The sequence below is a fragment of the Bos taurus genome, chromosome 13 (genome assembly GCF_002263795.3).
Source record: "Bos taurus isolate L1 Dominette 01449 registration number 42190680 breed Hereford chromosome 13, ARS-UCD2.0, whole genome shotgun sequence".
NCBI lineage: Eukaryota > Metazoa > Chordata > Mammalia > Artiodactyla > Bovidae > Bos > Bos taurus.
This window is the reverse complement of record NC_037340.1, coordinates 61,107,262-61,121,595: the sequence shown is the minus strand read 5'-3', so window position 1 is coordinate 61,121,595 and position 14,334 is coordinate 61,107,262. Positions and strand designations below refer to the sequence as shown.

At 51.2% G+C, this 14,334-nt stretch overlaps 1 protein-coding gene across 11 annotated transcripts in view; it reads right to left on the bottom strand.

The window, feature by feature from the left end:
- Positions 1-13,692, bottom strand: part of HM13 (histocompatibility minor 13) — a 38,934-nt gene extending 25,242 nt beyond the window's left edge. For 6 of the 11 annotated variants that reach the window (XR_003037679.2, XM_025000522.2, XM_005214664.5 and 3 more), the window contains exons 1-3: positions 13,394-13,672; positions 5,246-5,344; positions 164-246 (exon numbers count right to left, since the gene is read on the bottom strand). Coding sequence is in view for 10 of the 11 variants with exons in the window: in XM_025000522.2 (XP_024856290.1) it covers positions 164-246; positions 5,246-5,344; positions 13,394-13,576 (365 nt within the window). In the remaining variant the exon portion in view is untranslated. Of the gene's footprint in view, positions 1-163; positions 247-5,245; positions 5,387-13,393 lie in introns of all 11 variants that reach the window. The other 5 variants (XM_025000525.2, XM_025000521.2, XM_005214665.5 and 2 more) reach the window with 3 other exon arrangements.
- Positions 13,693-14,334: the final 642 nt, after the last annotated feature.

Sequence of the window (14,334 nt, the reverse complement as noted above, 5' to 3'; positions counted from 1 at the left end):
TGCAGGGTCACCCACGGTATAACACAGGGGAAAAGTTCCCTTGGGTTTTTACAGCCAGGACTCAAACCTGGCTCTGAATGATGCCAAAGGTCATGTTCTCATCCGAGACCCTGTACTGGCTCTTGAGAAAGCTGCTTCAAAGGTCGCAGAGATGCCTTCTGACCTGATGGTGTGGGACAGGGCCAGGATTCCCAGCACGAAGAAATACATGGACAGCAAGAGGTTGATGTACTCCTGGGAGAATATCTGAGGCAGAGATACAAAGAGAAACAGGACGTCAGGGTTGTTGGAGGCTATGAGGAAACCAGACTCCCTGCTTTTCTTCTGGAGATGGTCTCCCCGCTCTGGAGATGGGGAACAGTGTCAGGAAGAATCTCAAATGGTACTGGGAAGGGGGGCTTCCAGTTTCTATGGCAACAGGAAAAAGGGAAGGACCCTCAAGCCCTCAGATATGCCTCCCCAAGTGGTCGCCAAGAGTCGGACACAACTGAGTGACTGAACTGAACTGACTAAAGCAGTCTGTAGGTTTGCCCTTGGTGGCTCCACTTGGAGACAGGCAATGGGGTGTGTGTGTGGGGGGCAGACACAGGGGAGGGGAGCCTGATGTTCAAAGTCCCAAGAGAGCCGTCTGAACCCCAGAACAAACTCTTTCAAGCTTCCTCCTCTCTGCTCAACGGCTGAGGGAGCCTGTGGGTGGCCACCCGGTTATGAGTCACCTGCACCCCGTCCCCTCTCCATCCCTTCCTGGGCCGCCTCTCCCACAACGATGCCTGAAGCTCTGACTGAAGCTCTGACGCAGGCCCTGACAGCTGCTTCGGGGTCTTATTTTGGGTGAACCTGAGGAACATTCTCTCTCACAGGGCTCCAGAGCCAGTGGTCACATGTTGTTAACTCTGGACTTTAGAAAGGCTGTGTTATATGGCTCCACGGTCACAGTATCATATTGTCTTTTGTTATCATGAGGCCCTCTTACTGGGGGGAAATAATGTGCTGTGGAGTGGGACACAGGGCCACTGATGACTGTCAAACAAGGCTGTTCTTGGATCTGTTTAAACGCCTGTCTGATCACCTTGCTCCCCTGCTTAACACCTCTCAGCAGGTTCCCTGCTTGAGCTTCTCTGCTCAAGTCCACACCCTCTCCTTGGCTTCTCGTGTCCTCGTGGTGACCACCGCAGGCCTCTCTGGCTGCAGCTCGTGCCACACTGGCCTTGGTGTGCTATGTTCCCACCCGCGGGCGGCCCGCGCACATGCCCCTCTGTCTGGGAAGCTCTCTTCTCCTCATTTGGGCTTCTGAGAAGCTTTCCTCGACATGACCTTCATTATTTCAGCTCATGTTTACCGTCTGCTACGTGCCGTACGCCGTGCTCAGTGCTGGAATAGGCAGAAAAGCCCCTGCTCTCACAGAGTTCAGGCTCCAGAGGGGGAGAATCTCAAGAGATGAAAGTGTAACACACTGTCAGGTGGAGACGGGTGCTAAGAAAAGCACAGCAGTGTAAGCAGAGTGGGGTGGGACTGTCACCCAGGTGGCCCAGGAAAGCCTACGACACTTCACCTAGGAGTAGATCTGAAGGCAGAACGGGAGCGGCTGTGAGGAGGTCTGGGGGAAGAGCCCTGGAGGCGGCGGGAAGGGTCCCCAGGGGGCCTTGTGTGCCCGTGTGCAGGGAACAGTGAGGGTCTGCAGGCCTGGAGCAGAGGGAGGAAGCAGAGTGTCAGGAGACGAGGCCGGGACGGCAGGAGGGAGACAGAAGCTGCAGAGCTGTGAAAAAGGCTTTAGCTTCGTCTGGGTAAGACATGCTGGTGTTGCAGGGCTGAGGGCAAGGCTGTGACCTGGTCTGATGGCCTGAGAGGATTCCTCTGCAGTTGTGGGGAAGGCACACCCCACAGGGCAGAAGTCCAAGGTGACAGCCCAGCGAGAAGGGCACTGCGTGTGGGAGGATGGAGGACACGGCGAGAAGGGGGTCAGACTCCAGCTCTCTGAGCTAGAGAAGCAGGACGTGCCCAGGGCTGCGGGCTGTGGGGGGAGGGCATGTCTAGGGTTCTCGGCTGAGCAGCAAGGCAGGTAAGGGGCTGCTGTCTGAGGTGGGGGCTTGGGCAGGGGCAGGTCCCTCCGTGCTGTTCTGGTGCTACAGGCCTCGACTCCACAGCGCTTCCTAGGACTCTCACTGCATGTTTATCTACTGATTGCGAGACTGGTGTCGGTCTCCACCACTTAACAAGCTCCTAGAGGGCAGGGGTGGGCCAGCAGTTTTCCCCACTGCAGTGCCAGCACCCAGCACAGCACCTGTGTGTGAGTTCTCAACAGAGACTTGTAGACTGACTGAACATCAGCGGGCACAGGGCGAACGCTCCGACCCGCACAGGCGTGTGGACCGAGTTAACTCGCAAGGATGTGTTTCCCCACTACACAGTGCTCTTTCAACACGGGCCGGGGGAAGAAATTTCCCTCTGGCCATGTCTTTGAGTTTCTGGTCAGCTTGACTGTGTGGCCTACGAATTGTGCGCCAATTCTGAACTTTTAGAAGTCAGGGCTATACCCGTGTCCGGGGTACTTCTGGCAGAAGCACAAGTCTGCAGAGTCTAGAGCACAGGGTCTGGGTAGGGTCCTCACCCAAAGCTTCCTTGCTTTCTACTATTTTATTCTTTTTTCTCCTTTACCCCAATTTCTTCCTTTATTTTCCTTATGCTACTGGATTTAATTTTCATAAGCTGCCTCAAAGCAATCAGGTTTAAATGAGGTGCAATAAGGTAAATTTTATGATCTTGAGAAATGCAACAAACTCCAGTGCCCTAACCAGGAGGAGGAAAGGGGCCTAGTGAGAAAGTGAGAGCCACTGTTATGCAAACTGTATCCAGTGGTCAGTCTGGAATTTGGGAAGAAACTGGTGCCTGTGTTATCCAGGCAGCTGCCTTTCAGAAATCACAACATGACACTCTTGTGACTTGGTGGGGATGGACACTGTGTCTTCTGGTGCAAGGCAGGCTGGGGCTTACCTGCCTGGAGAGGAGGACAAGCTGAGCAACAGGTGTCTGGAGCCTTAAATAAAAATGTTCACACCCTCTGCTGCCAGAAATTCCTTTCTAGGGAATCTAACCTAAGGAGAGAATCCTAAATACTGAAAATATTAGATGGTCCTGAGGCAAAGGCCTGGGTGTGTATTCCTAGTACTCAGTACAGTAGAGACTTGAGAAATATCTGCCAAAAGCCAAGTCGGATGCACCGTGCTCATGTACACGGAGCCACGGAGAGATCGCAAGAGTACAGGGGAAAGGGAAAGGGACACAGTGCCACGTATGGAGACGAGACTCTCACCAAAGACACACAGATACACTCAGACCATATGCCTTTGAAAAAGACTCACATCCAACGACACAAACGCCTGAGGGCAGGTGCGTCCGGTGAAGGGAAATGAAGGTGGAAGATGGAGATGGGCGTCAGGGGTGAAGAAAACAAGCAGGGCAGCCCGGCATGGCTGATGGCGGTGTGCTGTGAACCAAAGCACGTGAGAAATCCACCTCTTCTCCCGAGGTCCAGGAAAAGAGGAAAAGGAAAAACGGTGAACACCTAATGTGACCTGATGCCTTCTCACTGACAGGAGTAAAAATCACAACTACGTTTTCTGTGTGAAGTGAGGCGGATACTGTCAGTCAGCCGTGGTGTATCTGCTTGGGAGGGATATTCTGAAATCATTAAAAGGGATGGTTCTGATCCAATAATGAGGGAGCGATGGAACTGCAAACAGGCGCTGTTTTTGACTCATCCACAGACTGGTAAAAGTCAAGGATTTTGACGGTGCTCGGTGTAGGTGGGAGTACAGGGAAGCCAGCACACTTGTAACTGCTGCGAGGGCATGTAAACTGGTAAAATCAGAAGGATGTGGCACAGTCTGTTCCGATTGCCACGTGGAGATGCTGTCTGAGCGGGCAGTCCTACTGCAGATACACCTGACAACACGTGACTGTGCTGAGGCGCCCACGACGATGCCCACGGCTACAGTGCTGGGACTTCCCACCGCTGGATGCCCCCTCAGGGTGCATCCGGGAAACAGAACCACAGGCAGCTGTTACAGGGAACGAGGCAGAGCTGACGGTGCTCATACAAAAATATCTCCCTGGAAAGAACGGTATGTTTGATATATATATAGCTGTTTGAAAATTTTTACATAAATGTGGATCTATGCATAACGGAATAACTCACAAGAAACTATGCTGGGGAGAGTATTATGGTTTATTTGCATCTCCTCTTAGATTGAAAAAAAATTTTTTTTTAAACTACATACATGTATTTTTAAAATGTAAATGAAAAGTGATGCTTAAGGAAGGACTTTCCTTGTGGTCCAGTGGTTAGGACTTTGCACGTCCACTGCAGGGAGCACAGGTTCAATCCCTGGTCAGGAAAGGCCATGAAGGGTGGCAAAGAAAAAAAAAAGTCCTTGAAAAGTTTTCAATGACCAGGAAAAAAGTGCTTGCACTGTGTTATTTAAAAAAAAAAAGTTATAAAATGACTATCATTACGTTAAAAACATGCTTATGAAAAGTCTGAGAGGAGATATGCCAAGGTGCTAATGGTGATGACCTGCGTGTTTTTCTCCTCTCTGTTTTCTGCATAAATTACTTTTGTCATCAGAAAACAGTACATGTTAGACTAAAATAAAAAGTTTGTGAGTCTGCAGTACATGAGAAAATGCTTATGATGCTATCAATGTGAAGTGAGGGAAGCGGCTACAGGACTGAACACGCCACGTGGTCACAGCTACGGAGGAACCATGCACGGGAGCAGCAGGGGAAGGACACACCTCCAAAGGGGCTCTGTGACTGTCTCTGGCAGGGGGGTTTTGGATGGCTGCTGTTTTCCCCTTTTTACTTTTCTGTGTTTTCCAGGTTTTCAACACTGAGCCTGTGTAACTTTTATTGGGAAAATAAACCTCGATAAATTAAAAAAAAAAAAAAAGAAAAGCAATTAGTATGGTAGAGGTATGTCCGAGACACAGCTATACCCCACCCCAACACGGAGAGTACAAAAACAGAAACCAGAACAGAACAGAAAGCTCCACGGAGAAGGGAAGTAAAGTCTGGTGGGAAGGAGCCCCCCGACATCACAGCAGGGAAGGGGGGCGAGGGGTGAATTGTTATTACTTTTCCTGCTCTTTATTTTCTATAAATGAACATGCATGCCTCCTGTGATGGGAAAAACAGAACAAAATAAAATATTTAAACCAAATGACACACCAGGTGACAAAGGACTTACTTTGAAAAAGAGGTAGAGTCCCAAGAGCGTGCAGCTGGCGATGATGGGGAACCGGGCAGCGTCCCGACTGGTGATCGTCTCGGGCATGTCCGAGGCGTTCTAGATGAAAAAAGGCCGTGCTGAGAGGGGACTGGTTCTGGCCTGCAAGGGTTGGACACTGGTGGGAACTTGGTGCCACGACAGCTCATTCGTCTCCCCGCTTTATGCCTGGTCACTGAGGTGCCTCAGGGGTCCCCATGTTTTCCTGACTCAAGGCTTTGCTAGTGCTGTTCCCTCTGCCAGGGCTATGGTCTATCCACCCCAGGGCAGGATGCTCTGATCCCACCGACTTGCTATTGACGAGACCGGGACCCCGACAGGGACAGTCCTGGAGGACCCAGTGCGTGTGCGGCAGAGGCAGTGGGTACCTAACAACTGCAAGAGAAAACACTGGACACTGGCGACAGGAGAGCAGCCCTCGGCCTCATGAGGGCTACTTCCAGTTTCCTTACAGATTAGCTGAGGTGTCAAGATAGCCAGTCTTTTATCCAGTAGGTAGTGAATATTCTACGTGGAAACAGACCAACCACAAAACAAAACTAACAATGGTTAAAACTGAGCATTGGGAAGACAACAACTGCAAGGAGAAGCAAATCTTGACAAAACTCAGACTCAAGTGACTGGGAAAATGAATCTGGTCAGAGTACAAGCCACAGTTAAACTCACAATGGCAGATAGCAGGAATGAGATCTGGGTATAGAGCTGACGGAGGATAAATACTTACATGAAACAACTGAATGCAAGCAAAATCACTTCAATATTATTAAAATGAAAAAAAAAAAAAGGAAATGGAATTAACAGTACAACACAGAAAGTTAAATCAGCTCCATGGAACTCATGACAAAAAGATTTCCTAATGAAAATCTATATTGGTGTAATTCTGGTTGTTGTTTAGTCGTTAAGGCGTGTTTGACTCTTTGCAGCCCCATGAACTGTAGCCCACCAGGCTCCTCTGACGTGGGATTTTCCAGGCAAGAATACTGGAGTGGGTTGCCATTTTCTTCTCCAATAATTCTGTTTAAATTTATATTAAAAAACATTTTAAATATAAATCTAAAGGTCAAAAGCTTTCAGGACCACGAGGCTCCCCACCCACTTCTGTGCTCACAGTCCACAAGGACCCAGCGACCGTCACTGCACGACGATGCCCCTAGAGTGACCGCCCTAACAATGGCTTGCTGGGTGACTCAGGCAGATCGTGTGCTCTCTAAGCCTGTTCACTCATCTGTCAAACAGACCGACAATGTCTATAGCTTTCCCTGGTGGCTCAGACCAGGGAAAGGGCCTGCCTGCAAGGTGGGAGACCTGGGTTCGATCTCTGAGTTGGGAAGATCCCCTGGAGAAGGAAATGGCAACCCACTCCAGTACTCTTGTCTAGAAAATTCCATGGATGGAGGAGCCTGGTGGGCTACAGTCCATGGGGTCACAAAGAGTCGGACACGACTGAGCGACTTCACTTAAAAGGGCCAAGAGGCTTAAATCAAATGAGATGTCCAAGAGCCTGGCAAACTGTCAAGTACTGTGGCTGTCCAAGGAGCTGTGATTATCAGGGAGGGGCAGGTGGGAGGCCCTAAGCCAAATCCCAACACAGGCATGGCTACATTACAGCCCTGCAGCCCAGGCAGGGCTGAGGGAGATCCTCCCCCTGGAAGGACCAGGTGGCTGTGTGAGGCACTCTCTGGCAGCTCCACTAGGAGCAGATGAGCAATAATGACATGGCGAGGTAGGCCCATCTTCCTTCCTTGCTCCCAGCCCTTGATTTCTGCATTTGGCAGCACTGTGTGGTAGGGTGTGGGCAAATTCACGGCCCTCTCAGTGGACCTCCACAGAGTCACTGTATTTCCTGTGTAGCAGCAGGGTGGGCACAAAACTAAATGAGCTCCCGACTCTAAAGTGTCCACAGGCAGGCAGGCCAAGGCTCTGACGTGTAAACAGAACATCCCCGGGTAGCGTGACCCGTGGTAGAACTGCCTCGATACGTGGCACGAGCAGCCCGTGGTGGAAGGAGGGCTCTGACGTCAGCGGGCCCAGCCCCATTGCCAGCTCTGCTTCTTCCCAGCGGTGGGACCTTGGGCAAGTTATTTTCTTTCTCAGAGCCTCAATTTCCTCAGCTGTAAAACGGGTTGCCAGGATTCAATGATTTTTGCATTGGAAGTACTTAAGTGTTGTGCCTTGAGCTTCCCACAAGTTGTACAAACTATCATTATTATGTACAAGGGAGTCACGTGAAAGTGGACAGGATACTACTTCTGCAAGGAAGCAGGGAGTGTCAGAGGTGGTTAGAGCAGGTATTACTTAAGCAAAGCTGTGAAGGCCAAGCACAGGGTCTGGTATGCAGCAGGAGCCAGATAAATGCTGACTGAGTTGAGGAGTCTGCTTTGTGTACAAGGAAGGGAAGCATTTACAGGCAGAGGGACTTGCAGATGCAGGGCACGTGGTGTGAAAGGACCCACAGACTCTGGCATCACCTGCAAACCAGAGTGACTGCTCATTTCCACACATTCACTTCAATTCAGCCCAGGATCCTGGGTGGGAAGAGGCTCAGTATTATTTGATGGCAAACCAGGTTGGACAGATGCTCCACCACACAGTTAAATCCGGTCTTCTGTGGGTGACTGTTAGAAACACCCCACGTGCAATGTTGAGTCAGCACGGAAGACTTAAAATCTGACTGACCAGGACGGTAACACGGACAGCATTTACTGAGGGCTTTCTAGGTGCCAAGCATTCTAGGTACTTTACATGATTTCATCCTCACAATAACCCCAGGCAGCAGGGACTTTTAATACCTCCATTTTACAGATAAGGAAACCGAGGCTCAGAGAGGTGATGTAACTCGCTCTAAGGTCACACAGCTGGCCAAGTGGCAGAGCCAGGAGGCATGCTGAGGCAGTCTGGTTCCAGAGCCCAGACTCTTGGCTATCACCCCCTAGAAGTCCTCTGTCTTTCCTATCTGGAAATTTCTGCTGCCAAGTTATGTCAAAATGCTCAGGGGGCCTGTAACCTTTCTGAGGAACAGAATCCTGACAGCAACAGAATCTCTGTAGTTTCAAAAATACTAGAAGTTGGCCAGATTCTCCACTGATTCAATTTAGATTTTCAAACTAGATGTTCGTATGCAAATACAATGGCTCCTGGGGTGGGTTTGAGTGGCTGGGAGCTGACAGAAAGAGCAGAAATAAATTTAGCTTCCAGTGACACTGTGGATGCTTAGTTATCAGAGCGGAAGCAAAAGCAGCAGAGGAAGAAGGATGCCAACTTCATTGAAGTCGTTGGCTCTGCTGGAGCTCTGGGAGTTCTGCTTCCAGGCCATGCCCTACAAAGGATCTGGGATTCACAGACCATTCTGGCACCCCAGGTCTCCTCTCCTCACTGCACGTGCACTCACTCACCCAAGCATCTCCCAAACTACCCCCACCCGAGTCCTTCACCCTCCACTGCAGGCTCCATGAGCACCACCTCACCAGCCCCCTTCCTGCCTGCCCCCTCCTCTATTAGGAGCTCTTTCTGAAGGACCTGATCGCATCACACAACAGCTCAGAAACCTCTGGAGAATGGACTACCAAGCAGCCATTAAATGAGAATCAAGGTCACTGCGGGTGGGAGTTATCAACTGGTACAACCTGTGCACTAGATATTGATGAAATCCATCTAAATTAAACATGCACAGAGCCTCTGACCCAGCAAATCGATTTCAAGGAATCTATCCTACAAATACACAGAGAAGCGTGAAGTAACAAATGTATAATGAGATTAATATCAGCATGGCTTATGATAGCAGAAGATTGACACAAACTAACTGACCAGCGGAGGACTCCAAATTAGGGGTCCTCACACTTGAGCGCATGTCAGAATTGGCAGTAGGGCTTGTGAACAGATACGTGTTTCTAACAAGTTTCCAGGTGATGCTGATGCTGCTGGTACAGGGATTGCTGCTAAGTCGCTTCAGTTGTGTCCGACTCTGTGTGACCCCATAGATGGCAGCCCACCAGGCTCCCCCGTCCCTGGGATTCTCCAGGCAAGAACACTGGAGTGGGTTGCCATTTCCTTCTCCAGTGCATGAAAGTGAAAAGTGAAAGAAGTCGCTCAGTCGTGTCCGACCCTCAGCGACCCCATGGACTGCAGCCTTCCAGGCTCCTCCGTCCATGGGATTTTCCAGGCAGGAGTACTGGAGTGGGGTGCCATTGCCTTCTCCTGGTACAGGGATTACACTTTGAGAATCATGGCTGTGGGGTACAGGGGGACACCATACAGCTATTAAAGAACAGAACTTCTCCATGGGTACTGGTGTGTTAGATTTGAAGCATATTAAGTGGTGGAGACAGCAAGGTGCAAAAAAGAGTGTGTCTACAACAAAATGTGCGCTTCCCCAGTAACAAATCTGCTTGGAATGCAGGAGACACGCCAGGAGCCATGGGTTCGATCCCCGGGTTGGGAAGATTCCCTGGAAAAGGAAATGGCAACCCACTCTAATATTCCTGCCTGGAAAATCCCATGGAGAAGTCTGGTGGGCTACAGTCCGTTGGGTCTCAAAGATTCGGACGCCACTGAGCGACTAAACCACAGAAATACCACAATGCAACAGCTATATAGCACAGGTGGGGGAGCACGTGCTTATTTACTTGCAGAGGCACAGACACCTCTTGATGGATATCCAAGAAAAAGGCAGTAGGGGATGCCCCTGGGGAGGGAAACCGGGCAGCTGGGGTGGGAGGGAGATTTTGCTCAGTCCTTCTGGAATTCTATACCACGGGTGTGCATAACCTACCCTCCCTGCCATAAAACAATAAGATAGGTCTACATGTACTGACACACGGGAATGACCAAGATATACTGCTTTGGAAAAAAAAACGAAGAATCAGTTCAGAGCAGTATGTACTGCAAAATCTCATTTTTATAAACATAAATTTACATATGTATACATACACGGGCACGTACATGTCTGTATACGCACAGAAAAAGATGGGGAAGGATGCACACCAAACAGCTCACTGGGTACTTCCAAGGAAGTGGTATGGGGCGGGGATTTCCTTCATGCTTCTGTGTTGCTTGAACTTTTGCAAACACAAAACATGTAGTGGCTATGAAGATTGGCTGTTGTATTGCCTTCCGGATTCCCTACCTCAGAAAGGCTGCAGGTTTCTGGAGCATCTTCTTGTTACCTCACCCCAGCACCTGTACTGGACTCGCATCAAACTGCTCACCGCCTCCCAGAACACACCTGTGGTCCTACATCTCCCTTTCATGTCCTGCCCGCTGAGCTCTTGCCCACCCCGGCAAAGATCATGGCGGCCTCCTCGAGCAGTCAGCTGGTCACATGGCTATTTCTCGTTGGGGACTGAGCTCTGTGAGGGCAAGGCTTGGCCTCTTCGTCAGGCACTCCTGGTAGCCAGCCAGGGCCTGGCATAGAGCAGGAGCCCAGTCCGGCTGGCTGGGGGGCTCCTCTGAGTTACCAGCCAAAGGCCTTTGAATCAATCTGATGAGTAGCTGTTCCTGGGACCTGCTCCCTTTTGGGAACACAGGTCTCAGACAGGGATAGGCACTGCTCTTGGATGGCTCCGCCCATGGCTACTTCCTCCCAACACACTCCAGGACGCTTCACCTTCTCCTCCCACGATTTCACAACTCACTCTGTCACGGACAACTTGGCTCCAGGGAGAATTCTGTCCTCACATGCTCTCTCTCAGCTGGCGGTGGGGGTCCAACCCTACTGTGAAATCAAAATTCCTGGGCCCCCAAGCTAACTTTTCTCCCCTTGCCAAATGATCACAGAAACATGACTCAGGGTAGAAAACGGGAGTCATTTAGCCTCTCCTCTCCCCAGGCCAAAATGCCACTTGTGTGATGCAGGCAACTGCATCCAGGAGAGAGCCCAGGACTAGGAACATCTGGTTCTGCCCCTACCTGGCAGAGAAATCCTTTCTTTGCCTCCCAGTTTCTCTATACAATGGTAATAATAAAACTGGCTCTGCCTGCCTCAGTCAGTAGCTGGGAGAATCAGAGTGAAGGTTTGTAAGCTTTAGGATACCCTGGTGATTGGAGGCTACTAATGGTCAAGCTGTTTGTAATTCCATACAGTCTTCCAGTCCACCTGTCTCTCAGGAGATGCTGGGGAGAGGTATTTAGATGCTACAGTAGATCTAAAGCTCTCTTCTATTACCCTCTGCTCCAGCCACTCCAGACCTTCCACCAACTCCTGAACTGCCGTGTGCAGCTACTTCGCTAGTTTCCTTTGCTTCGAATGTCTTCTGGCTGAAATTCAACCTCTACATGAAGGTTCGAGTCCACCTCCAGCACAAAGCTGCCCTGCCCAGCCCCAGGCGCGCTCAATCTTCTCCCTAAACCCGGCAGCACTACTTGTATTACAATCTCAGATCTAGTTATTCCTCGCTCATCCACACACCCAAACTCCGTGGTGATAGGGCTCTGACCCACTCATCTTTGCAGCATTCCTCTGTCCTGGACAACAGTGGAGGTTCAGGAAATTCTGTTGTTTGGAAGATGTTTTCTAAAGAGATTAGTAATCCATGTGTAGAAGGTGCTATGGAGAATTACTCAAGTCTGGGGAGCCCCTCACATCAAGTGCCTAGCTCATTCCATGCTGCCCTTCACCTCCTTTGTCCTGATCTATTTCAGAATTTCTCCCTGCACCAAGTGTTTGTGTGTATGGCATGACAGGGAGGCTGAAAGCCACCTGAACTCTGCTTAGAACAGGCAGAACAATAAGGCAAACGGGGCCATCTAAGCCCTGCCTGACCAATCCCCTCTGCATCTGACCTAGAGGGAACCAGCAGCAAGTTCTCCGATCTTGGGAAAGAAAGGTGGCAGGCCCCAGTCACTGCTCAAGTTGGGTAATGTTTCGAGAACCTGGGTTAGAGCAGTTTCAAAAGCGGCAGCTGTTTGTGGGTCTGCCCTCCTTGGGCAAGAGAGCTTCCGCTAAGGTTCAACTTCAGGTTTGCGTGGGGAGGAGCAGCAGGGAGCCCGCGCAGATCAGGAGCTGGAGGACGACTGACAGGCTGACAGGAAGTGAGAAGCCATTGGCGCAAAAGGCTAGAAAGAGCTTCTTATAGAGAAGGAGGGTGGGAAGGAGGAAGTCTGGAGGTGGAAGGCCCTGGGATCCTCTTAGGTATACAACGGGACAGATGTTGAAGACCAAGGATGGAGTCTGGCCCAGTCTTACAAGAGAGGCCAATGGCAGCTCACTAACTCAGCTGAGTTACTCCAATTTGGTGGAAGGACTGTCTTAAGGGGCATGAAGAGAGGAGCTACTTTGAGGTAGGGTCAGGGTCTGGGGTGGGAACAGGGTTAGGAATAGCATCTGGACTCAGGCTAGGATAGGTCCAAGCTTGGGTGTTAGGCAGGGAAGAGGAAACCAGCAAACTTGGGGTCTATGACAGGTTAAAAAAGAGAGGCACCAAAGTGCCAAGTTTTGAGGAGCTGGCTGACTGGAACTGGTTCCACAAAGTGATACAAAAAAACTGGGGCCTGAGCTAGGGGTTCTAGGAGTTAATATTTCTGTGTTACTTTTTTTTTTTTTGAGGTGGGGCAAGACTCTATGGGTCACAGATTCCAGCCGGACAGGTGTGAAAGCCTGGGTTCCGGAACTTACCCGGGGAGGGGGGTAGGGTGAGGAATGACAAGAGACTGTACCATTCAGGAGGTGTTAGGACCAGCGACCCAGCAGGTACAGAGGGATGCTGACCCAGAGCCTGGGATGCGGCGAGTGTCCCAGGTGGAATGAGCAGCGAGAGCCGAGGGTGAAGCTGGTCTGGCCGGGACCAGGAGGCTCGAAACAGTGCTCAATCATAGTGTGAGGGTCTGCCAACGGTGCTTCCAGCACGACGCACAGAGGGAGGGCGCAGTCCCTATTTGAGGAAGGGGTCAGTTCAGGAACCTGGTTCGCGGATGGGTGCCCACATCCTCAGGCACCTAAGGTCAGCCCCGGGATGTGAACCTGGCGTGGGGAAGCCGTGGTGGGCGATAATGGGAAGGGCCAGTGTCCGGACAGAAGAGGTGTCTGTCCCGCCTAGAGCGGGGGTAGGGGGAGGGTCCGTGTCAGCCGTGTCAGGGTGGGAGGTGGACAGCGCCCGGTTTTGCCGCGGACCCTACCTTGCCGCGGGCGCAGCGCACGGAACGCAGGGCGCCGAAGAAGATGGGCAGTAGCGCCATGAGCAGGAGGCTGCCGTAGGCCAGCGCGATGCCCTCTGGCGTGGAAGGTGGCCGCGTCGTGCCGTTGGTTGGGCCGCCTGCCTCGGCGCTGCCGTTATGCGGGTCGCTGACGGCCGAGTCCATGGCGAAGCTGCGCTCGGGGTCCAACTCCAGCTCCAGCCGCTGCAGCGGAGACGCAGAGAGAAAGATCCGGCGCTGTGGGGAAAGCCACGTTCCCCTAAAGAAACAGGAAGTGACGTGCCTCCCTCGCCGGCCCGCGCCGCGCACGCGTGCGCGTTCATGTCTCCACGCCCGCGCGCCCTCTAGCGGAGGCGGAGGGCCAGGAGGCCGGTTGCTAAGCAACATGCTGGTGGTAGGGAAAGGAGCGCTGGACCACTGCAGGGGGCATCCACTCCGAGGGAGACCCGAGGACCCCATTCTCCATTCCCAGTCAATCTCCTTAATCCCGGGATGCCCCATTCCCCGAAATTCCTAATAACTAACGATTTGTTTACACATGCATGCATTCATCCAATATTTAATCATCCCCTCATTCCTTAAATACTGAGTATCCCATTACATTACAGGCACTGTCCTAGGCTCTGGAGACACAGAAGGGAACAAAATAGGCAAAAGTCAGCCCCTGCTCTCATGAAGCTTGCATTTTTAGTGTGGTGGGAGAGGGTGTTGGGAGGACAATAAACTAAATGAATAAAAATAAAAATCGATGTAACTGTGTAGTTATATGTTATATAGCATGTTAAGAGCGATTAATAATTTAGAGAGACCTCTCTCTTTAGGAATCTAGTGAATTTTTGTATATGGCTTGGGCCAGAGTGGTTCCAGCCGGTTCCAGGGGACAAAGGTCAGGAGGCTTGCTTTGCTGGTGGCCAGGCCTGTGG